The 24394-nt window shown below is 42.3% G+C and overlaps 1 protein-coding gene across 2 annotated transcripts in view; it reads left to right on the plus strand.

Moving 5' to 3' along the window:
- The first annotated feature begins 5403 nt into the window (after positions 1-5403).
- Positions 5404-24394, plus strand: part of SCYL2 (SCY1 like pseudokinase 2) — a 44603-nt gene continuing 25612 nt past the window's right edge. For both annotated transcript variants that reach the window (XM_080935044.1, XM_080935045.1), the window contains exons 1-4: positions 5404-5530; positions 12000-12204; positions 18166-18323; positions 20940-21084. In XM_080935044.1, the coding sequence (XP_080791170.1) occupies positions 12028-12204; positions 18166-18323; positions 20940-21084 (480 nt within the window). In that variant the 5' untranslated portion in view covers positions 5404-5530; positions 12000-12027. The remainder of the gene's footprint in view (positions 5531-11999; positions 12205-18165; positions 18324-20939; positions 21085-24394) is intronic.

Consider the following 24394-nt stretch of genomic DNA (forward strand, 5'->3'; position numbering starts at 1 on the left):
TGTTTCTCTTGCCAGCAATAGAAACCATAACTAAAACAGATGGTAGGTTTGCCTTCTCTTTCAGATAATCTTCTCCCCCCCTCTTTTTTTAAAGATTTATTTATTTATTATATATAAGTACACTGTAGCTGTATTCAGACACACCAGATGAGGGCATTGGATTCCATTTCAGATGGTTGTGAGCCACCATGTGGTTGCTGAGATTTGAACTCAGGACCTCTGAAAGAGCAGTTGGTGCTCTTAACCACTGAGCCATCTCTCCAGCCCAACCTTCCCTTTTCAACTAGATGTTAACGAAATCATATTTTAGAGGCACCTGAAACCATCTCTTTTTGGTACTCCTATGCTATCTGATTCAGAGGCAGGGGAGACCCAGCCCTTTGTTTGGGACATGCTTGTCCTGTTCTGTAATAGAGAAATCTGCCATGTGTGAGCAGAAGAGTAAACAACTACACGGACCCACAAGTTCTCAGCCACCACGCCTTTCCCGGACACGAAGCCTATTGCCTCTGCAGCTTTGGAGGCTTGCTCACCATTTGGTTCACGTGTGGGAAAGCATTGTATTTGCATTCTGCTGGAACACCAGCCAAAGCCAAGGTTCTCATATCTCCCAGCTTCTTCTGGTTTACTAGACACTTCTTGGAATTGGGAGCATAATGAAAAGTATTCAGGGCTCCCTGGGACTCTTGTCCACAGGCTTATTTATATGGCAGAGCCATCAAACTGCACTGTTCTTTTCTTTCATGTCTATCTCCTTTACTAGATTATAAATTGTAACCATTTGGTCTTTTCTGTGTCTGCTCCCAGTTCCTGAATAGTGACACAATGGCTCATTTATTTATGGTTAATGCCTAGGCCTTAAGCTAGGGCTATTCCTCAACTAGCTCGTTATCTCAGCCCATATATACTATTTGACCGTGTGGCTGGTTACCTCTCCTCAGTTTCATACCTCTGAATTCCTCCATCTCTTGGTGGTGGAACCCCTCGCCCCTCACATCTGATTCCTTCCCAGAATTCCTCTCTCTCTCTCTCTCTCTCTCTCTCTCTCTCTCTCTCTCTCTGTTGGATGTCTTACCTTTTATTCTCTCCGGCCTTGCTATAAGTCATTCAGCTCTTCATTGACAGGTGATGATATTCTTACATAGTGCACAAGAGATTGTCCCTACAGTGGATCTTGTAGAGAGGGAATAAATAATCTGGTAAAAACTGTGATGTTCAAATTATTTTATCATCATAAAGCAAAAATCATAAATTCGGCTGGGTTGGGAGAGAATGGGAGCACATAATGGAGCACCAATTTCTAATGGTCTCATCCTTTATTACCAGTACTGGCTCTGTTAGAGAAAATGAAAATTTAGATTGCCCCTTTTTGCTTTCATTTCAAATGTTATCCCCTTTTCCAGTTTCCCCTCCATAAACCTCCTATCCCATCCTCCTTCCCCCTGCTTCTATGAAGGCACCTGCCCCTGCCTCCCCACCCTAACATTCTCCTACAATGGGGCATCAAGCCTTGGCAGGACCAAGGGCTTCTCTTCCCAGCTGATGCTAAATGAGGCCATCCTCTGCTACATATGCAGCTTCAAGTAATCTTAAGAAGATCACTTCAGAACACATGTCAGAACAAAGTAAGTCAATCTGAGTCCTTATTATTACAGAGCTGTGGCTTCCTTAGGGTTTCTTCTGTTCTTTCTTTCTTCCTTCCTTCCTCCCTTTCTTTCTTTCATCCTCTCTCTTTTTCTTTTGTTCTTTCTTTCTTCCTTCCTTTCTACCATAATTCCATCCTTCTTTCTTTCCTTTTTCTTTTTCCACAAGAATTTCTATTCTTCCTTTTCTCCCTCTTTTCCTTACTGGTTCTCTCCTTTTTTCTTCCTTCCTTCCCTCCTTCCTTTCTCTGAGACAGACTCTTACTATGTAACACACACACACACACACACACACACACATGCTTGTTGTGTTAGAAAGTGTTCTATCCTTGTAGAAAGTCACATGACCACAGCAACTCTTATAAAGGAAGGCTGGCTTACAGTGTTCGACATTTTAGTCTGTTGTCAGCATGGTGATAAGCCGGTAGAAATGACACTGAAGAAGGAACTGAGTTCTACATCTGGATCTGAAGGTAGCAGAAAGAGTGAACCATTGGACCTGGCTTGGGCTTTTGAAGCCTCCAAGCCTACCCCAGTGACATACTTCCTCCAACAAGCTACAGTTCTAATCTCTCTCAGGTTGCACCACTCCCTGATGACCAAGCATTTATTCAAAGCTCCATACTTAAATACATAAATAAAAATAAAAATAGATCTTTTCCAAAGTCTGCTGAGAGATAATTAAAAAACAAACAAACAAACAAACAAACCTCTAAACAGTCAAACTATCTTTCATCTGGGGGAGAAAAGCTTATGGCATGGTTGTGTGGCAGGAAAGCCGGCTGTTCCTGGAAGAGATGAAAGAACATTGAATGACCAAGAAGATCCCAGTGCTGGGGTTAAAGGTATGTGCCACCATGCCAGATCACATTTGGGTATTTTTATAATATGCATATATAATTTTTCTTTGAAATATAAACATTTCTCGCAAGTCCTTTTAATAACAACAACAGCAAAACCCTTGCAATGATGGGGCCACCAAAATAGTGTAACCTAACACTAATGTTGGTTGTCACCCAGAGCTGAATGTCAACACTCCATTCATTGCTAAAGATATCTGACGCTTTGCTTTGGCTGTAAGATAAAAATCAAAATGAAATTGGAACTGAAATGGTAGCTTTCTTTCCGCTGGGTAGCTTCTGTGGTGCTGGAAGTTGCTCTTTAGGCTTCTAAGGGAGAAAAAGCATCAGTCTTCTTACCTGACTGCGAAGGCTGACTGCCACACAGCAAAACTGCCAAGCAAGATGTCTCCAGTGGTACCATAGCGGCATGACTGTCATGTGGAATACCAACTGCTTTCTGGTTGAGGCTCGCTTCACAGGAGGAACTTCATGCCTTGCACTGTAAGCTTGGCCCAAAGCCTATGTCTGGGGAGGTCTAGCTCTTGGGGGCACTAGTAATAATGTTATTGTGCTAACTGTGACTTTCAAATTAGCTTTTAAATATTTATGCCTATAGACTAACACTGCTCTTAGTCTTGGGCACAGAGGCCTCATTTTGCAGTGGACAGTGGTTACTGCTGAGACCCATCTGGTGAGGTTGCTGAGTAAGTGACTCTGGAGTTTCAGTCCCTAACAGGAGATGTACATCACCCCTGTTCCCCAAAGCTCAGGATAATCATAGAAGAGGGGAAAGGAAGGGTGTAAGAGTTGGAAGATGGGGCAGAGGACAGGAGAATGTTGCTTTCCAGACATGACGTCGCTGTCTTATTTATGAACTTACTGTGACTAGCTGTTGTTTTTTTTTTTTTTTTAAACGAAATCGCATTCAATTTTACCAATAGAGACTCAGGAGCCAGATGCTGAAATGAAGTCTGCTATTTCAGAGAGAAAGAGAAAATACCAAGCGGACCTTCCACAGCCAACCTGGCAAAAGGAAGAGGATGCCTTCTTTTGCCTTCCGAAACCCTTCAAACTGAGTGTTCCTCCCTTCGACTTCCTGTGTATCACTCTATCCATCCTCCTGATCTTCTCTTACTCTCTGTTTTTTTCCCCCTACGCTCACTCCCTGTCAATTGGTTGCTTGCTCTGCCTCTTGACCCATGGTTGATTAAACTTAATCCTGTTTACAACAAACATAAAGGTATGAGCTAGGGCTGAGCCACACCACAACTAGAAACAGATTTTTTTTTTTTCAGTAAGTAACAAAATCTCGGGAGTTCACAGTGTGATCAAATACCCTGTAACAGCTATCCTTACAAGAGCTGCAGAGGCTTGCTAACAAGGATCCCGTCAAAATGTTTAATTCAGTGTTTCTTAGTGTAATGGCAACCTTGTACAATCACTGCTATCTTCTAATCCCAGACCATTTTATCTCTCCAAAAAAAAAAAAAAAAAAAAGACCCATGTTTAGTAGAGATAAGCTAGCTCTCCAGTAAAATTTGAAAAGCACATGAGAAAGAAAAAGAAGTTGAAAGATAGAAAACGTTATTTCTATATGTTCTGTGTGCACAAGAATCTAAGCCTTCCCTTCCTTGAAAGAACAAAAAGTAGCATCACTAAGAACAAAATGTAGCATCACCAGCACAGAAGTGAAATGATGCTCTTGGCGAGATGACAGAAATAAAAGTCCATCCCTCTGGGGCTGGAAAGAGAGGCTTAGCTAGTGAAATGTTTATCTTCTAAACATGAGGACACACATAAAAAGCCAGCATTGGTGGTGGGTGCTCCTAATTTCAGAGCTGACGAGATAAAGGCAAAGGACCAGGTTCTATTTAGAGACCTTGTCTCAAAATACAAGAGGGACAGCTCCCGAGGAACAACACCAAGGCCTCTAGCCTTGACCTTTTCTGGCAAGTGTACAAACAGTTGCACCCACACAAACATGTCAACAAACCAGGGTAGCATGTGTGCGCATGCAACATGCACACACGTGCACACACACACACTCCATAATCCTTCTCCCCCTCTCCGCTTCCAAGTCTTCTTGCAATAGGGTCTATCCTATTATCCATCTTAAGACATTTTAACCTGACCAGAGCAGAGACAGGCGAGGCAGGGTTGGGGTAGGGTGGTAGGACTATGGGAAGACAGAGGCTGTGCCCAGTGACGTGTAGGTATATTTGCGGAACAATTTACCTCTTTCATTAAGCATGTAAGATAAACGGTCTTTGTTGCTCTAAGCGTGGAACTGCGGCACTGGGGTTATCTGAGCATGTCTTAGAAACGCAGAATATCCGATCCTACTTCAGCAGCAGAACGTGCACTTCAACACGGCCCCGTGTGAGAAACTCAGCTTTTCTATGTTCTAAGGTCACTTTACAAAAAGTAAGAGAAGGCTGAGTCTTGTGTACTCAGTCACTAGACCGGCAAGGGCAAGTGGCCAGGGAAACCAAAGGGGCGGGGCCTCACAACCAGATCTGCAGAGTCCACCCATCTAGTCGCTTCTGTCAGTCATCTCCAATATACATTTAGTTACCTGTCCTCATTATCTTGGAGAATCCCCTTCTATGGCTCTAGAAACTCAGCCTTCCCAGCCTGGGGCCGGGAAAGCTCGTCTTGCCGGTGAAGTCCACAGATCAGAGTTACAGGTACAGCGGTCAGCAGACGCTCGGGCTCCTCCCCCGTCCCTAGAGCCCCGCCCCATTCCGCCTCGGGGGCGGAGGAAAGCCAAACCCCACCTTTCCGAACCGCCAGGAAGTGACGTCATGCTAGAGCGGGCTGGTCTTTCGGTGCTCTTCCCCCTACCGTGCTCTTCCTCCCTAGTCCCTTCCCTCCCTTCCCCCTTTACTCCTCGATTTCGGGGCTCTGCGGCCTCGGGGGTGGCGGAGGAGATGGAGTAAGCAATCGGTGGCGGCCAGGCGCGCGACCCGAGCAGTCACAGCCCGGAGGCATTGAGGGTGCCGGCGGGGGACGGGCCCCAGCACCGCCCCTCCAGGTAGCTGAGAGGTGAGTGACCTGTCGCGGGCACCGGGCGATCTGGGTCTGCGGCCAGCTAGCGGGCTACGGGTCTCCCCCGGCCTCGCGGCTGGCGACTGTTGCCTAGTGACGGGCCTGGTTGGACGGGCCCGAGGTGGGTGGCCCGGGAAGCCTGACCCAGGTAGCGACAAGCGGGAGGGAGCGGATCTCAGAGGCCGGTGACTCCAGCCGAGGCCTTGGGAGAGGGGAGACTCGGTCCCGTGTCGTTCTGCTGCTGGGAGAGTCCCCAGAGCCGGCTCAGGAGCTCGGGTTTCCGCCGTGGAGATCTCGGTATCCTTTTGGGAAATTGGACACTGCTCCGGGACTGCTGAGACAGCCCCCCCCCACCTTGTTTCTGAGACTCGGTTCTGGTACATGGGGTCACCAGCTAAGGCCCTGCACTCCGGACGCCCTTCTCTGACGGTAGTTGTCTTTCTGGACTGGACGGTTATTGTGTGTGAGGTGGGTGGGGCAGACAAGGTTTGAGAGAATGAAATTCCCATCGGGGGCTCCAGTGCGCTTGTTTGTTTAAGCTATAGAGAAAGGTTTAGACAGAGAAAGCTTACAGAAGAAACTTCTTGGGATTCACTTAGACGCATTACCTGTGACCAGTAATTAAGGACACCGGTGTATCCCGCTCTTAACAGGATTGATGAGACTCCAGACGAGACTTAGTGATTTGATTGTGAACTATCAGCTAGAGATTTTTGCACATCAAAACCAGGGATTGTTTGTATGGTGACACTTTAAAAAGCTGTGTTTAAGTTTTCTGAGTCGTGCGCCTCTGTTCAGAAAAAAAGCAATTTAACAAAAATGCTGTAAGTCATTCAGCCATTATAAAACCCAAGCGTGTTTGCTTGAAAGAGTCCTTTTCGATTTTGAAGGCTTTTTCCTTCCTTAATAAAGGTTGGAGGAAAAGGGGATTGTCGTTATGTAAAGGAAAGGAACCTAGTTTAAGATATGGAGCTTTTTTTCTGTTCAGATATATTATACCTACGCACACGTGAAGATTATTCATTCTGCCTGTAAGAGACGATTACATATATAATACGGTTGTAATTTCATACAATAGGACACTGCTATACAAATTCATTTTGTATTTGGGAATCATATCATGCTGATATAATTGAAATTTGTGATTTATCTTCTCAAGAAAAAAATAGGTCCTCGTACTATGTTTTGATCCTGTTTTTTTGGAGTTGAAATTTATTAAGTTCCTATTAAGCCTCATTCGCCATTGCTTAGGAGGTCCTATTGGTTTCGTCTTTTAAATATTTCTTGAATCTTCATTCTCTTCATCTTCAGCATCACCTTTTTGTTCCAGCCACGTTGGTCTCTAGTTGCATCTAGAGTGCTTAATTCCTGTAGTTTCTATGCTAGAATTGACATTTTCAAAATACAGATCCGATCACAATTGCCTCTGCTCATGTTGGAGTAACTGAAATTCTTTTGTTGTTGTTGTTTTTTGTTTGTTTGTTTGTTTTGCTTTTTTGAGACAAGGTTTCTTTGTGTAGCCTTGACTGTCCTGGAACTCTCTGTAGAACAGGCTGGCCTTGAACTCACAAAGGCCTCTGCCACCCTGTCGTTGCCCAGCCTAACTGAAATTCTTAATGTCTCTGTGAGGCCCCACACAGCTGTTCCCCTCTGTTTGTCTAGCTTCATGTCTACAGTGCCTTTGGCATTCTTTCCCTTTCCTGTCACTATGTCTACTGTCTATTTTTCTGTTCCTCCTCCAGGCACATGGTTATTGGTTATACTTCCTGGAAATGTCCAAAGAGCCTAGAAATGTTCTTTTCCTATGCTTCTGGTTAATGCCTGTGTGTCATTCAGTTGACTTCAAGTAGTCTTTGATCAGTCTAGGTTCTCCATATTAAGTGTTCTCGGGACACGGTTGCAGCTCCCATATTTACGTTCCTCACCTCCTGATACGGAGTACCTGTTTGTTAGCCTAGGGAATTCACGGAGAGCTTACTAAATGCACCAGAAATGTGCTAAATATTCTAGATGTATCATCATCTTTAATTCCTACAGCAAGCACTAGGAAGTATAGGTGACTCTCCCTCCCTTTTCACAGATGAGAAATTATATTAGGATGAGTGTGTTAGTGGAGTTCTCTAAAATAGAATCAATATATATTAGAAGAGGACTATTAGGCTGTCATCCCCAGTAGCGGTGAGGCAGGCCAGTACTGGCCATCTGCATGCTGGAGTGGCTAACCTGGTTCCTGCTCAGTCCCAGAGGCTGCATGCCCCCGTAGGCCCAGTCTGGTGTGGAAGGCTTGGGATATCCGTGGACGACTGCTTGTCTTCAATGTACATTGGAAGGCGGAAGAAACTTGGCTCTGCTGTCCACCAGGATGGTGTAGTGGTTTGAATAGGGTTGGCCCCCATCAACTCACGGGTTTGAATGCTTGGCTCACAGGGAGTGACACTGTTGGGAGGCATGGCCTTGTTAGAATAGCTGTGGCCTTGTTGGAGGAAGGGTGTCACTGTGTAAGTGGGCTTTGAGGGCTCCTAGTGCTCACGTTCTGTCCAGTCCGGAAGTCGTTCTCCTGGTTGCCTTTGGATCAAGATGTAGAACTCTCAGCCCCTTTTGGATCACTGTGTCTGCCTGGACACTGCCGTGCTTCCTGCCATGACAGTAATAGACTGAAGCTCTGAAACTGGAAACCAGCCCTAATTAAGTGTTTGCTTTGCTTTTATAAGAGTTACCTTGGACGTGGTCTCTCTTCACAGCAATAAAATCCAAATTAAGACAGATGGCAACTACAGTGGCAGCAACAAGGTAGATTCAGTCGCCTACAAGGAATGAAAGCAGGCAGGTGAAAATCCCCACTGCCTTACCCTCAGATCTCTGTATATTAGGGCTGCCAGCTCTACAGGACAGTCTTCATCCCCTCAGTTAACTCTCCCAAAAAATAACCTCTCGGAGCCACCCGGAAGCATGCTCCTTGGTTGACCCCGGATCCAGTCACGTTGACAAGCACTAGTAACCATTATACAGCAGGGATTAGAGTTGGCATTGGACTGCAGCGTCGTTGGTGTTGATATTGTATGATACACTCAATTCTCGTGCACCACTGTGCATCAGTCTCCCAGAGTTTGATCACGATCTCCTTCCACCATGTGGGGTCTGGGGATGGAGCGCAGGCATCAAGTTTGGCAGTAAATATCTTTACTTTCTTTGCCATCTCAGCAACCCCGTTTTTAGAGAGCCTCTTATGGAGACCAGGCTGGCCCCCAAACTTAATAACTGTTTAGCTGAGGCAGGCCCTGAAATCCTAATCTTTCTGCCATTGGACATGATACATTTTTTTCCTCTGTCTTTTTCTTTTTCCTTTTCCTTCCCTTCTGCAGCCTGCCCCTTCCTCTCCATTTCTTTTATTTTCTGATACTATGTAAATATAAGCATTTTAACTATCAAATGTATTTCATTGTAATACATTTAGCAAAAATGTGTGTTTTTTTTTGGGGGGGGGGTGCTAAAGGACTCCAGTTACTTGAAATTTAAGAGTTACTCTACATAAATGTAATTTTACATAATATATTTTTTGTTGTACTTAGTGTTCATGACCAAATAATTCTCTGGTCCTTCAGCTCCTGCTGTTAGTCTCAGTGTTGTAACATGCTACCCACTTTTGCCAGGTGTATGTACAATCTAGTATTACAACAGATTCACCTGCTGGTTCCACTTAACGCCAGGGGAACGCTGAAGCAGATGGTAGAGTGAAGCAGTCTACACTCAGAGACAGAACTGCTTTCAGTCACTGGCCCCTAAGGGGGAAAAAGAGTTTCAGATGTTTTCTGAGTGTACGAGGAGAAATGGCTTATATATGAGCAGACATTTCTGTTATTTATAGTTTTGTCTTTTAGGAAAAAAAATGGCTTATTTTCTCTTCATTTCTCAAATAAAAATGGAAAAGCTATTATTTTTTTAAAAAGGTGCAACCTACCTGTCAAATTTCTACCAGGCTAATGCTGGACACCTTTAATCCCAGCACTGGAGCAGAGCTAGGTGGATCTCTGAGTTTGAAGCCAGCCTGGACTACACGCTGAGACCCATTTCAAGCAAACAACCCCCAGACCGACCAACCAACCAACCAAATGTAATAGAAGGTTTTAGGTTGCATCCTCCTCTCCTGCTTTTGTGTTTAGTGTTGAGTTTGTTTCAGGCACTCTGTCCTTGGCCGCTTGTTACAGTTAGATGTACTTTTCCATGAGCTTCTTCGGGTGACCCTTCCGAAATCCACAGTCTATAGTACTGACTCATGGAGCTTAAAGTTTTACCCTCAGTGTAGAACCTTTTCTGAGTTTGGGGCTCTATATCAAAGACTCTGTATTTCCTTCTATGTCATGTGTACAACTCAGATTCTGCATGTCCAGAATTGAGTTCTTCCTCCCTTCAAGACAGTTGTTACCCACATGTCCTGGCGTGGTAAATTGTTTCTTCTGCACTTCAGTTTTGAACTTGGAGATGAATGGAAGGAGTGGGATTCCTACTTTTGTCTCATCCCTTTATGAAGTCTCCAGGTCCTCATCACTTTGAGAACTTGCTTATCTTTTCTTGAATGTTTTCCTTCTTCACTGCTGTTTCCTTAATGCAACAGTTTGAAATGTGAAGTGTAACAAAATGAAATATTTCTTTGTAGCTGGCCATCAGTATCGTTTTCTTGTTTGCTTTCTACACTGTACACACTGCATGGTCTTCTCTTGCTCTTGCCCCACCCACGTGGATCTTGCACTCTGCTCAGTGGATTGATTAGTCATCTACTTAATGGCAGGACACCTTCTGTGATTTCTAGCCTGGTTTGTTCTTGCTCAGTGCTCTGGGCGCTCTGGATGTTCTGGTGTCTTTGCCATTGTCTCTCTTCTCCATGCTTCTGTCTGGGTGCTCACTCCTGTGTCCTTCCCGTTCTCTAGTCCTTTGCCACTCACTGGCCTTAATGTCAAACGTCTAACACTCTGTCGAGTATATGACAGTTGATCAGCCGCTGAAGATAAATCCTTTAGAGTTTATTTTCCTCTATCCCCTCCCCTCATTTTCTTATGGAGGTGTCAGGTACATGGGGGGTTTCAGTAGTAACTAACTGGTAGTTTCCATTTGCCTGCCTGTGTAATTAGTGTTGATTCCGTGTGGATGCTAGCTAGCTACCTCAGATTGGAGCATCCGTTCTGAAACTGGCTTTCGTGTTCACCATGAATGTTTTTTATTATTTTCAGTATACATCATCATCTTCATCTTTCTGTATCATGGCATGAAATGGTCTTTTCTTTAACACTCTATTCCTGTTTTTGTTCCTACTGAAAGCATTTTTGAGGTTTTTTTTTTTTTTTTACTGTTTTGTAGATTTATTTTTATTTTGCATATATGACTGTTTTGCCTGTATACATGTATATGCATCATGTGTAAGCCTGATATCTATGGAGGAGAGAAGAGAGTGTTTGATTAGATCCCTGAAATTATAGATGGTTATGAGCTGCCACGTGGGTGCCAGGAACCAAAACTGGGCTCTTTGCAAAAGCAACAAATACTCTTGTTGATGTTGCTTTTTTTTTTTTTTTTTTTTGAGACAGGGTTTCTTTGTGTTGCTCTGGCTTTCCTGGAATTCACTTTGTAGACCAGGCTAGCCCCACAGCCTGCCTCTGCCTCCCAAGAGCTAGGATTAAAGCCTGTGTCACCACTGCCCTTCTGTACCAAGTGTTCTTAACCCCTAAGACATCTCAGTCCTTTTGAGCTCAGGTTAGTGTTTCTCTAACATGGCCCATTCAGGACTTTGCTTTGTTGCTGGAATTTGGGCAGTGTGGGTCTGCCACAGGACTGATCACTTAAGAACAGAGACATTCCCGTCCCCATCTGCCTGCATCCTACCGCAGCCGTCTCAGAGCTTGTGTGGCAGCCGTGAGCCACAGACCGCTGGTGCCTGGGTTTGAACTGACGGGATCCTCCTGACTCACCGTCATGAGTAATGGGGACCGTGGGCATGCACCACTGTACCAACCAATACTTTTAGAAAAGGTTTGCAGATAATTTTAGGGTTCACATGTAATACACACACACACACACACACACTGCCAAGATGGCTAGAGAGATGGCTCAGGGATTAAGAGCACTGACTGCTCTTCCAGAGGTCCTGAGTTCAATTCCCAACAACCACATGGTGGCTCACAGCCATCTGTAATGGGATCCGATGCCCTCAAAACAAAACAAAAACACTGTGTCTGAAGATAGCGACAGTGTATGTGTACACATGAAATAGATAAATCTTAAACAAAAGACATTGGGAAGAGTGCATTCTAGACTAAAGTTTACACTTGTGGTTACATTCTCTGATGACAAAAATCAACCTAGAACTTTACATGGTGTTGTGTTGCTCTTTTGGAGGGGACACAATTTTGGAACTTATGAATGAATATGTGCTAAGACAAGTAAAAGTTTTTCCTTATCCTTTTTGTGTTTCTAGGTGACTTGAACTACCACATACTGCAGCCATGGAGTCCATGCTTAACAAACTGAAGAGCACTGTCACTAAAGTAACAGCCGATGTCACCAGTGCTGTTATGGGAAATCCCGTCACTAGAGAGTTTGATGTTGGTCGACACATTGCCAGTGGTGGCAATGGGTTGGCATGGAAGATTTTTAATGGCACAAAGAAGTCAACAAAACAGGTTAGTTATGAATGTAATTTGAAAGAGTACACATTTAAAATATCAGAGTGAATTCAGGTTTGTATTAAGAAATGCCCAAAGGTCTCGGATGGATTTCCCCTGAAGCACAGTTACTTCAGGCTGTCCTCTTACTCCACCTCATGGTGTAGGTGGCATTGCCCTTGAACTTGAGTGTCCTGTTTCTACCCACCACCTGTGAGGATTATAAGAGTGAGAGCCAGTGTTTTGAATAAATGGTTTGTTCTGGGGTTTTGGCATGCCTGGGTTTGGGTGAGTGCAGGTGTGAGGCTGGGAACCAACACTGGGATGTCTTCCTCAGCCGTTCTCATGTTGTCTTTTGAGCCAGGGTTTCTCACTGAACCTGGTACTCGATGACTGTCTAGGCTTGCTAGCCAGTGAGCTCTGGGACTATTGTCTAGGCTTGCTAGCCAGTGAGCTCTGGGGTAACTGTCTAGGCTTGCTAGCCAGTGAGCTCTGGGATCTGTCCACTGTGTGGTCCTCCTGGCAGGCACGTGCTGCTCAGCCTGCTTTTATGTGGACACTGGGGATCTAAACTCAGATCCTCATGTTTGCATAGAAATCACCTTACCCACTGAGCTGTCATTTCAGCCCTTCAGTGGAATCTTAAGTGGACTCTTTGTTTTATGAAATCAAAGCAAATGCTTTTAAATATCTGTTATTATCTCCTGGTTGTAGATTCATCATTTGATATTCCTTAGCACCTTGCAGTTTTCTTCTCCTTCATTAATAAAGTAAAAAAATCTCATGTTAGCATATTAGATGGTAATATTCAGTAAGGTATGTGTTTTAGGATAAAAATTCTCAGTCTAAAATTTAATATTTGTTAATATGTTTCTGGCCAAATATCCTGTTAAATTTTCCCAGCATTAAGTGTGCTGTATTGATGCTTATGTTGTTATCATAGTACTGGAGAACTGAACATGGTTTCACAGGTGCTAGGAAAGGACTTGACCAGTTGCCTTTATTTCCTCTTTTATTGGTACCAGTACCTCAGTCCAGTTGCTCTTTATTTCCTTTTATTCTATAGAATATTAGAAAAATAGATCTAATTTTTATTTTATTCATTTTGATTTATTGTTATACTTGATAGCTTTACCACTACCAGAGAAATTGTGACATATAGTAAGTACTGTGTTTAGATATTTTAATTTTATTGTTTTAAATTGTTTTCAAGTTAACTTTTTTTTTTAGTGGAGTTTAAATACGTTATATTAAACAAAATTGGCCCAAGAGACCAGGAGGTAGTTTTTAGAAATGTAAAGGATGATTATTTAATTAATAGATTATGCATATTCGTGGGGTGGTGGTTGTGCATGTGAATGCACGGACCTTTTAACAGATTCCCTGGAGCTGGAGTTACAGGTTGTTGTGAGTGACGTTGCATGGTTACTGGAACTGAACTCAGGACCTCTGGAAGAGCGGTCTGTGCTCTTAGCCACTGAGCCATCTCTCCAGCCCCTGTTAACATTTTAAAATATGGCTAATATTTTATTTTTTACATTGTTACATTACATTTGCCTGTACACACAGCTGTGCCCTATAGTGAAGGCAACTTGTAACCATTGCCTCTTGGTCCTGAGCTTAGAAGTCAGCTTGTTAGACTTGTTGTCAAGTAAGTGCCTTTCCCCACATCTCACTAGCCTGATTATTGCTAAATTGTATTAGCAGTTTCTGTTGGGAGTTGTTAAGGTTAGAAATACTCAGGTTTACATTTTCTGTAGAAATAGGATTTTTTTTACCATTTGTTTGGAAATCTGTTGAGATCCAAGTTGATCCTTATTTCAAATGACGGTTGATTTAAATTGTCAGATTTGAACTTTGTGTTTTCTTTCAGCTCACCAAGTGTGTCTAAAAAGTGAGTGGTTACAAAATATCGACTGGTTTAGAATCATTAATGACGTTGTAAAGGGATACTCCTCCACAGAATTAGAACAGATTGCTGTGCTCATTTTCAACAGTATACCGCTGAGTGACTAAGATATATTATAAGAAATATTGTTGATTTTATCATTGTAGGACTATCATAGTGTGCCTTTAATAAACTAAAATAACTTTGCTATTGTTAGGCACTATAATTTTGGCGGTCCACTGTCATGTACTTGATGACTAACACATTGTTCCACAGTGATTATGAATAAGATGAAAATCCACACCAACCTTACAGAATTAAGCAATTTTATTAAGGACACGGAAATAAACTATTATCTTTATGCCTGACCAGAGAGTTTTGGAAGCAGGTGTTAATATTCATCAGTTGTGAATATGTTAAAATTCCACAATAAGGTTGGTGCTTAGAACAGGAGAGTAAGGGACAAATGGTAGAGCCAGAGGCCTGCTCTCAACTGTTAACTAAATATGTGAGCTGACTTCTCTCAGGAAGCTTTATTCTATTCTTACAGGTATTGCTTTGGGGTTAGGATGTATCTGGATAAACCAGTGTTCTGGTGGACATAGATTTTGTTTGCTTTTGTTCTTAATTTTGATTATATTTTCCTCCTCCCCCAACTTCTTCCAGATCCTTTCTACTTATCCAACTTATGTTTTCTCTCTTAAGGGGAAAAAAAAAGCCACAAAACACAAAAATCATAAAAAGAAACATCAAAACAAGCAAAAGACCAATAAAACAACAACAACAAAATGATACAGATACACAGTATTGAATTATTTTCCTTTGGTGCCTGCCATCCCATACACAGTCTACAACCCATAGTATCCTTCAGCCTTCCTAGTGCTGTGGTATAGGGCTTGGCAGTGTTTCTTTACCTAAGAACCACCAGGAATGCCACATGACTGTGGAATCCTTTGCTGGTCTGTTCATTTTGCACCACCTTTTTCAGTGGCTGGATTGGCACAGACTTTCATCAGCTGTTAGTCTCTCACATCCCTGCCAATCTTATCACAGGTACTCTTGTTAGGGCCATATATTTGGGGAGAGGATCTGTAGGTTTCTAGGGTTAGAAATGGACTTTCATTTCTGCAGAGTATTCATGTGTTCTGATGGTGGTTGAGATGCTCTGATCTGTAAGCAATTTGTTATTAAGCATATGTCCATTTAGTAGAATAATAGCATCAAGTTCTACCCTAGGGCCTGTGGCCTGTGTGGTTACAGGGGAGCAGTACTTTGAATGGATGCAGTGAATAAATAATGGAATACCACTTCTGAATGTTTAAAGATTTCTTTCCTTTTTTAATGTTTATAAATGTTTGTCTACATGTGAATGTACCACACAGATACCTGTGCCCAAGCTCTTTGTTTTGCTTTTCAGTTTTTGTGTTTTTAAAAACAGAATTTAGTTGTTTAGGCCAGGCTCACCTCCACCTTGTGATCCTCTTCCCTGAGCCTGGTAAGTGCTGAGGTGCACGTGTGTGGTACCACACATTTCTCCAGAGTGAGTCAGTACTGCTGGGTTTTCCTGTGCACTTGAAATTTTGTATCCTGATAAGATGAAAACTTTAGTTCAAAATGATAATACAGATTTTATTAATTGCTCGTCTTTATTGATAATCAGTAGACAGTAAACATTTGGGAGGCTTTTAGATCTAAGCCAGTGCTGGAGTCTGGCATTGTAATAACTCCAAGGTGACAGGCGAAGCGGTGTTTGTGGAAGTGCTAAGTGTGGATATTGTTACCTCATTAACCTCTTCCATTTGATGTGCTTGCAACCAGAAGTATTTCAGATCTTAGAAAATTTTGGGTTTTGGAATATTTGTAGACTTTATTGCTTCAGAACCTCTAATAATCTAAACTCTGAAAACTTTCAAACATTACAGGTATTAATTTAAGAAAAGTGTAGGTGTCAGCTCTTCAGATTTTGACTTTTAATCTGATAGAAAAATAATAAAAATACAAACTGGAAATCATGTTGATCTAATCTTATGAAAAGTTTTAAAGTGCTGGTTTTTACTTAGAGAGTTGTCTGGAGGCTTGAAATGGTTAACACAGTTTCGTTGAGATTGATTAATTGTAAGTAACTGATTGAAGCAGAAAGGTTCTAAAGATAATTGCTAACCTGTTGTGATCTATGGAGGCGGAGTCTGTTGTTTTTGACCTAGGACCGTACATTTAGGGTCTCCTGATAGAGCCCCGTTTCTGCCTTCATGAGCTGGAGTGTTCCTCTTTAAGAGCAGTGAAATGGCAAGAGCGCCAGAGCCGTTTCATGTGACCGTTCTAAATCGACACTGTGAAAAACACGTTTAAATTAGATGCATTTATAAAAGGTGTTGGAGAAGAACACTTGCTAAAATAAAATCTTTCACGTGAATATAAGTGAACGAACAGTGAGGCAGGAACCTGGACGTTGAGGTCATCTGTTTCCAGATTTAATTAGTATCAATGAGACTTTTGCCTTCTGGTTATGCTCTGTCTTCTAATGTCAAAAGAGGAAAAATGTGTAGATACAGTCTGAGCATCCCTACTCCAAAACCCCAAACTCCGACAATTTGAGTGACAACATGGTGTGTTAAGTAGAAATCTCTACACCTGATTTCATGTAGCAGATTGTGTTCAAAATAGAAGTGCCCAAGTACTGTTTAAAAAGCTGTCTTCAGGCTGTGTGCACAGTGTGTGTGGAACAGCGGACTCCATGCCTGCACTGCACCCATCCCCAGGGGAGCTGATGCACTGGTAAAATCCTGTGTCTATCAGGAGCAGCCTGGGCCCATCACATGAATTCTTACTTGTTCTGTCTTATTACTAAGCTGACAGATGGGTGCATTTTCTCTAGAATTAAAGGTTAGGTGCCCCGAGTCTTGACTCTTCACCTTATTTGTTTTGAAGTCTTTTACAACATTCATTCTCCAGTGACCCTTTTTAATGAGATGACTGTAAATTGATGTCTGATGGGATTCCTGTGAAAAATTGAGTAATCCCTAAAAAGGACTTAGCCCAGTGCTTGGCACGTAACTGCAAGTGTTCTGTTCTGTAAGTAATAGGCTGACTTGAGAAGCACTTCATTGGTTCAGTCTCTGGTAGACTAGTGCCTTGCAACTTCAGCTATGAGCTTTTTGCGTAAGTGTTCTTCTCCACATTGCCTTTCATAGTGCTGTGGTTTGAAAATACGAGCCAGGATTTGAGTTCACAGTCTGTAGAAGAACAAGTGGCAGGAGCAGGACAGAAACAGGGAAGGAGGGACACAGTGGGCACTCAGTGACTGCCCACAGAGGACAGGGACAGGGAAGGGGGGACACAGTGGGCACTCAGTGACTGCCCACAGAGGACAGGGACAGGGAAGGGGGGACACAGTGGGCACTCAGTGACTGCCCACAGAGGACAGGGACAGGGAAGGGGGGACACAGTGGGCACTCAGTGACTGCCCACAGAGGACAGGGACAGGGAAGGGGGGACACAGTGGGCACTCAGTGACTGCCCACAGAGGACAGGGACAGGGAAGGGAGGACACAGGTCATGTTTTAAAGCTCTGTACATACTAGGTTTTGTATAAACAATAATCTCTGACAGAGAACCCGTGTTTGTAAGGTTTGTTTTTCCTTACATTTTGTTGCTGGCTGGGTTTGTTGGTCCAGACCTGTTGTTCTAGCCCCTTCATGTACAGGCACCTTAACCTACACAGCCTGGGGTATACAAGTCTGTTATTGTGGATATCAGTTTGAGGTTTGAAGTGTTTATTAAGATGTTTTGTTTGAGTTAAGAGCACTATATAGAGGGCACGAGGGGCACATAGTTTGTGTGTGTGTCTGATAATTCTAAGATGGGCATTTCCTATGGTGTCCTTATGTGAAGTGAGGACAGGGTTAGGGTTAGGGTGTTGTAATGTATTTGGATTTATTTGGTCAGCTTTTGACAGGTACACTGTTGCAATATTGCTAACATTTCTATAGTGTTTGTTGTTTGTTCATAATCTGTTATGGCACTCAGATATAATTTTACTGCTTTTATATATTTTCTCATAAAATTAGCTACATACTTTTTTTTTTTTTTAGGAAGTGGCTGTTTTTGTCTTTGATAAAAAGCTGATTGACAGATATCAAAAATTTGAAAAGGATCAAATCATCGATTCTTTAAAACGCGGAGTCCAACAGCTAACCCGGCTGCGACACCCTCGACTCCTTACTGTCCAGCATCCTTTAGAAGAGTCAAGGTAAAGGTTTGAGAATTCATACAGGAGATGTACTGAGTAAATAGTTAAAAGTAACTGTGTGGTTTATTTCAATATTATCAACAAAATTTCTTGAGAAGTAAGTGTTGAGATCAAATGGATCATTTGTTACCCTAAAATTTATATCATTGTGCATGCATGTATCTATTTTTATGTGCATATGTGTTTTCTTGTGAGTTTATGTGCACCATGTGTATAGCTCTCAGAGGCCATGGTGTCACCCCCGGAAGTGGAGTTAGCGGCAGTTCTGTGCCACTGAGTGGTGCTTGGAACAGAACCTGGGCCCTCTGCAGGAACAGTCAGTGAGCCTGTACTAGCGAGCCTCTGCATGTATCAAATAAAACACCGGTACTTTTCACATTTGCCATGCGTCCATATTTAATTGTTTATAGTAGTCATAGCAGATGTGAGGGAACTGGAATACAGTCACTGCTTGAAAGTAGATGATGCTCTTGCTGTTTGGCTAGTGTTTCTGACCTGCTTTTCATTAATGATTCCTGGATCGCTGTTGTATGTGGATGCTGTTCTAGACATTAGATCTTTCATGTTCAGTCTGTCCTTAGTCTCAGTTACTTCATTGTCGATTTTACTAAAAGATAAGCTTAGAAAATGTTGCCGAGATAATCAGAAAATGAGATTTATATTTCTTGACTGGACCAATCCTTTAGATACCCTAGCTTTGTGAGTTTTTTCTATATCATTCATAATCAGTTTTTCAGACTTATTTCTTCCATCCTCCTTACCTCACTGTCCCCATGCTTCAAGTTGTCGGCCAGTTGTGCTCTGTGACCTTTAGGGTGTTACGGATAAGGCAGGAGCAGGCCAGAGGATTCCAAGCTTCCCATCTCCCTTCAGCTGGGACAGTTTTGCTTTTGTTTGATTTACATGTTAGGTTTTGAACATTCCTTGTTTGAAATCCTCAGTAAGTCTCTCTAGCTCTTGACTTCCAAACCAAGGCACAGACATTTGCCATGTGTAAAGTTGTGCAAAGGCTTACCTCACGTAAGCCTCAGAATTGCACAAGTTGACAGGACTGGGGGCAGATTAACCTCTGGCTTGAATGGCAAACCTGGGAGTTGGCAGCTTGATCCCTGAGCCTGTGCGCTTGCTCATGTGTGCCTGCTCCCTCTCTACCATACTGTATTGTGCTATGGAGAAGTAAGGCTCAGGTCTCTAATTCTAATAATGTCTCTGTGTGTTGATGTGATCTGTTTGCCTGAGGTGAGAAGCGTTAATGGACTTTATCATACTGCTTTTTATACAGTGATTTAAGCATACTAGGTTTGGAAATGTATGTGTGGGCATACATGTCATGGTGTGTGTAGAGGACAGAGGACAATTTTGTGGAATCAGTTCTCTCCTTCTACCATTATATGGGTTCTGAGAATTGAACCCAGGACAATAGACTTGCATGACAAGCTCTACCAGTTGAGCATCTTTCAGCCTTGAAAATAGGAATTGATTTGCCATCAGGAAGAGACATAATTCAGAGATTACTTTGTGACGTGTAGTTGTAAGGTTTATGAAAGTTGTAGCAAGCATTAATTAGGAGGAGGGACACTTTAAGGACTGGAAGAAATAATTTCCAGTTTTCAATGTATTGTTAGGATTGAGATGACAGACTTATATTCCGCATTTTTTATCATTTGAAAAATAAGTTGCAGAAAGAAGGAAAGCTAGTCAGTGACTTACAGATACATGAAAGCAGAGGGCAGACACTGTTAAATAACTGCATCGTGGAGCTGAGCTCGACTTGTCCTTTGCACTTTGTAGGTTTTCATTGCTAAACCCAAAGCCAAAGGCTGGTGGGCCTGCAATGCTTGGTGATTATGACAGCAGTGCTAAGTTCACTGCGCATGCTCAGCAGAGGCTGGCGCCCTGCCTTCTACCTCACACCACTGTCTCCCTCGGTTCTTACCGTAATCTCCAGAGTAACGCAGAGATGCTGTGCGGCATCACCAAAACAATAGAACAGCCAGGGCTTGGGTCCAGATATCCCTTGTCTAAGAAGCTTGAGGTGATCATTATGTCATGGGCGTATGCTGTCAGTATCCATGGTAATAGTCTCTGAACATTAAAATAGTTTAAGTCAAAAAAAAAATAGTAATAGAAACTTAAAGACTGTTGAATCCTTCCAAAATGATGTACAAAGTAGATAAAGCTGTTTGGATTGATGAAAAATGGAGGCCTGTCTTCCCTGACGTCCCTGTGCGATGTGAGAAAGCTGTAGGTTTGTTGGGGAATATTCTGAAAAGTACAGCCTTACAGATAAGTGTAGAATAGATTTAACATTCAAGCAATCATATAAAAAGCAGAATTGAAATATTTTCTGACTTTTAGAATTTAAAATAAAATGTCTCACGGTTGTCACAGTACTTAGTTTAAAAGGCTGGACAATCTTTCCCATGTGGATTGTGTGTATGGCTTTGTTGGCTACAGGGTACTATGGGATGCTGGGGTTACCAACCCCAAACTCTCTCTGGTATGAAGTAGCTTCTTAACTAACTTAACTTTTTGATAGGTTATCTGTTATTTTATATGTATTTAATTTTCATAATGTGTAAAAATCATAGTAACTCTTTTTCTTTTTTGAAACAGGGATTGCTTGGCATTTTGTACAGAACCAGTTTTTGCCAGTTTAGCTAATGTTCTTGGTAACTGGGAAAATCTACCCTCTTCAATATCTCCAGACATAAAGGATTATAAACTTTATGATGTAGAAACTAAGTATGGTTTGCTTCAGGTATGTAGTTGTATTTAATATGAGACAAGTTTTTTTCTCTTTAAAACAGTTTTAGCTATTTCAAATCTGTCTGCCATGTAGACTACATTATGTAAATCTTTGGCCCTTGACAATAATTTGAAAATGATTTTATGACTAAGAATTTTTGTTGTTTTTATCATTAGGCTTAAGTTATGTTTTATGTTACCCTCCCCCCCCAAAAAAAACCCAAAAACAAACAAAAAACACAGCCAAACATACAAACCAGGTCTCACCATGTTTCTCTGGCTGGTTTGGTACTTGCTGTATAAGACAGGCTAGCTTTGAATCACAGTGCCTTGCTAAGTTATCTTAAATATCTGATATCATTGGTAACCTTTGAGGGGATCCCTTGTTGGCTATTTGGTAAGTTCCTTTTAATTCTTTTGAATTATGTAAATTTGTTTCATAAACAAACTTTTTGCTATTACAGTTCATAAACAAAACTTTAATAATGAAAATAAAGGTATTTAATAACAACAAAGTAGCTTTAAGGAAATTTAGACTATATTGAGAGGTATTGTTGGTCTTTTTAAAAAAAAGATATATATATATTACACTGAACTGTCTTCAGACACACCAGAAGAGGGCACAAGGTCTCTTTATAGATGGTTGTGAGCCACCACGTGGAACTCAGGACCTCTGGAAGAGCAGTCAGCGCTCTTAACCACTGAGCCATCTCTCCAGCCTGGGTCTTTTCATATATGCCTAATTTTTAAGATTTTCTTTTTTTCTGCTTACTAGCACTCAGTAAATTCTGAGTTCCTTTGAAATAAAGATTATTTTACTTACTAAAAATTTAAAAACAATTAAAAAATTTATCATTATTGTGCATGACGTGGGGAGTGTCTGTGTGTGTGTATGTGTGTGTGAAGCTCAGGACAACTTGTGGGAGTGGGTTCTCCTTTCAGGTGTGTCCAGGGGTGGAGCTCAGGCTGGGTTTGGCAGCAGATACCGTCACCTGCTGAGCATCGCGTCGGCCTTGAGCACCTATCCTTCTTTCTTGTACTGTTGGTTACATCCGAGCTGTGAGAACCAGCGTCACGAAGTGCCCCGTTGTTGTCTTTAGGTGTCGTCCATTTCCAGGTGGTTGATTTGTTTTCCTGTTCCTGGTGTAGGGCCCTTTACGTGTTCGGTACATGCTTGGCCATCGAGCTACATCTCTAGCTTGAGTTAATTTTTGTAAATGTCATAAAGTCCAACTTCATTCTTTCATACATTGTTTACTTTCCAAGCGTCATTTATTAAGAAGCTGGACACCTCCCACCCCATTAAAAATAGTCTTAGTACCACCATTTAAAAAAAATCATTTGACCATATGCAGAGACTATTTCTAGGTTTTTCTTTCAGACTCATTGGTCAGTCTTTGCCCCAGCACCACCTCCATTTTGATTGCTGTTATTTTGTAGCAAGCAACTGGACTGTTTCCCCAAATACAAAATAGTTTTGAAGATTAACAGATAGTTAAACAATAAAAAAGCAGGAGAGAAGGCTGAGTAGATCAGGGTACTTGCTATGTAAGCAGGAGGACTGGAGTCTGAGTTCGGGGCGCTCACTTAAAGACCTGTGTGTGGACACGCCTGTAATCCTGCTCTGGGGGGCAGAGTCTGCAGATGCTGATGTCTGCCAGCCTCGCTCTGGGCTCTGAGAGACTGACTGACGGGGCAGCTCACCGATGTGGTCCTCCACTGACTCTCCTGTGTGCACAGCACTGATGTGCCTCAACACTGCCATTTTAACTCAAGTATGCAGGACACGACCCCTGTATATAAATATAAAACAGCCAAGATTCTCTTCTAAAAATAAGTAGTAAGTATATAGCTTGTTTTCTTGTGAAGTTAAGGAAACTTCCAGGTTTAAAAAACTTTGCACTTTTTCAAGTTGTGTTTGGGAATAGTAGTTTTGAAAATGTACAGTTTTACAAAGTTTATTATCATATGTTAACTATGTAACAGAGGGTTTCATTGTGACATTTCACACCATGTGTAATGTGTTCTGTCCTTTTCTTTCCATTACTCTCTTGTCACTGCTCCCTCACCCCCTCATATTCCTCTTTTTTCTTTTTTTAACATGAATGCTTTTGCCTGTGTAAATATGTGCACCACACATAGGCCAGAGGAAGGCATCAGATCCCCTGTAGCTTGAGTTACAGATGTTGTAAGGCACCATGTGAGTGCTGAGAATTGAATCTGGGCTCCACTGCTCTTCCCTGCTGAGTCATCATCTCTCCATCCCCTTCCTCTTAATTAGTCTTTGTTTCTTTGCTGACCCAGTAAGTTTCATTAGGCTTGCTTACAGGTAAGGTTCCTTACCTGTGCCTACTCAGTGAAGAAATGCCTCTCCTACTCAGTGAATTGGTAAACCGCCTGTAGATCCTCAGGGAGGAATGAAGCCTCAGGAGTGTGATGAGTGCTTGACAGGTCCAGTATTGTGTAGGTAGTCACACTGCTGTGTGTTTCTGCAGGCAGCTCTGCCAACTGTAAGAACCCTCAGACCAAAGGAGACAGCTGTATTAATCAGTGGACCTAACTGAAGTGGTTGGGAAGGCAGTTCTGTATGTCTGTGTAACAAAACAGCAATATTCTCTCCCCTACTAGATAGAGCCTATAGCCTCCTCAGCCATAGGCTTTTAGTCAGACTTACAGTATTAGATATGAACTTCATCCTAAGGCCTGGGCCTTAATTCCAGTCAGAAAGTGGTTGGTTACCCTGGTAACAGACTGTTACTGTTGCACCTGTATAAATCTTCCCTGGCAGGGAGTCCACAGCTGAGACCTTTGACAACCATTTTCCTAGCATCTTGTGAGCTAGTCAGCAGGTAGGAAGCTTCCAGTTTAGTACCAACTTGGTTTCTCTGTGTTCTGTGGCCAGCTGTGTCATCTTCTATAGTGATGTCTTACATTACAGTGTAGTTCTGGTGGGCAGTCAGTAGTGGCAATTACTTATATTTTGGAAGCATACTTGACCTGTAGCTCATAGGAAGGTAGTCTACTCCAGGGAATGGCATCTTATTTAATTACCTTTGACTTCTGGAACATTTATACAATCTAATTTTACATGACCTTTATGGCTTCCTGGAAGCCAAAGAAATGCTTCAGATTTTACTCTGAGAGAAAGAAGGTTTTAACAGGAGAATTCATACTCTGGGTTATGTTTTAACAGTACTGAAGCAGCTGCATTGACTAACTGTAGAAGAAGGGTAAGGGCAGAAGCCAAGAGATGTGATAGGTGTGGCTCCTGGGGCAGCCCTGGTCAGAGACAATGTTGGTATAGACTTGGGAAGGGGGTAGAC

The sequence above is a fragment of the Micromys minutus genome (assembly GCF_963924665.1).
Source record: "Micromys minutus genome assembly, chromosome: 22".
NCBI lineage: Eukaryota > Metazoa > Chordata > Mammalia > Rodentia > Muridae > Micromys > Micromys minutus.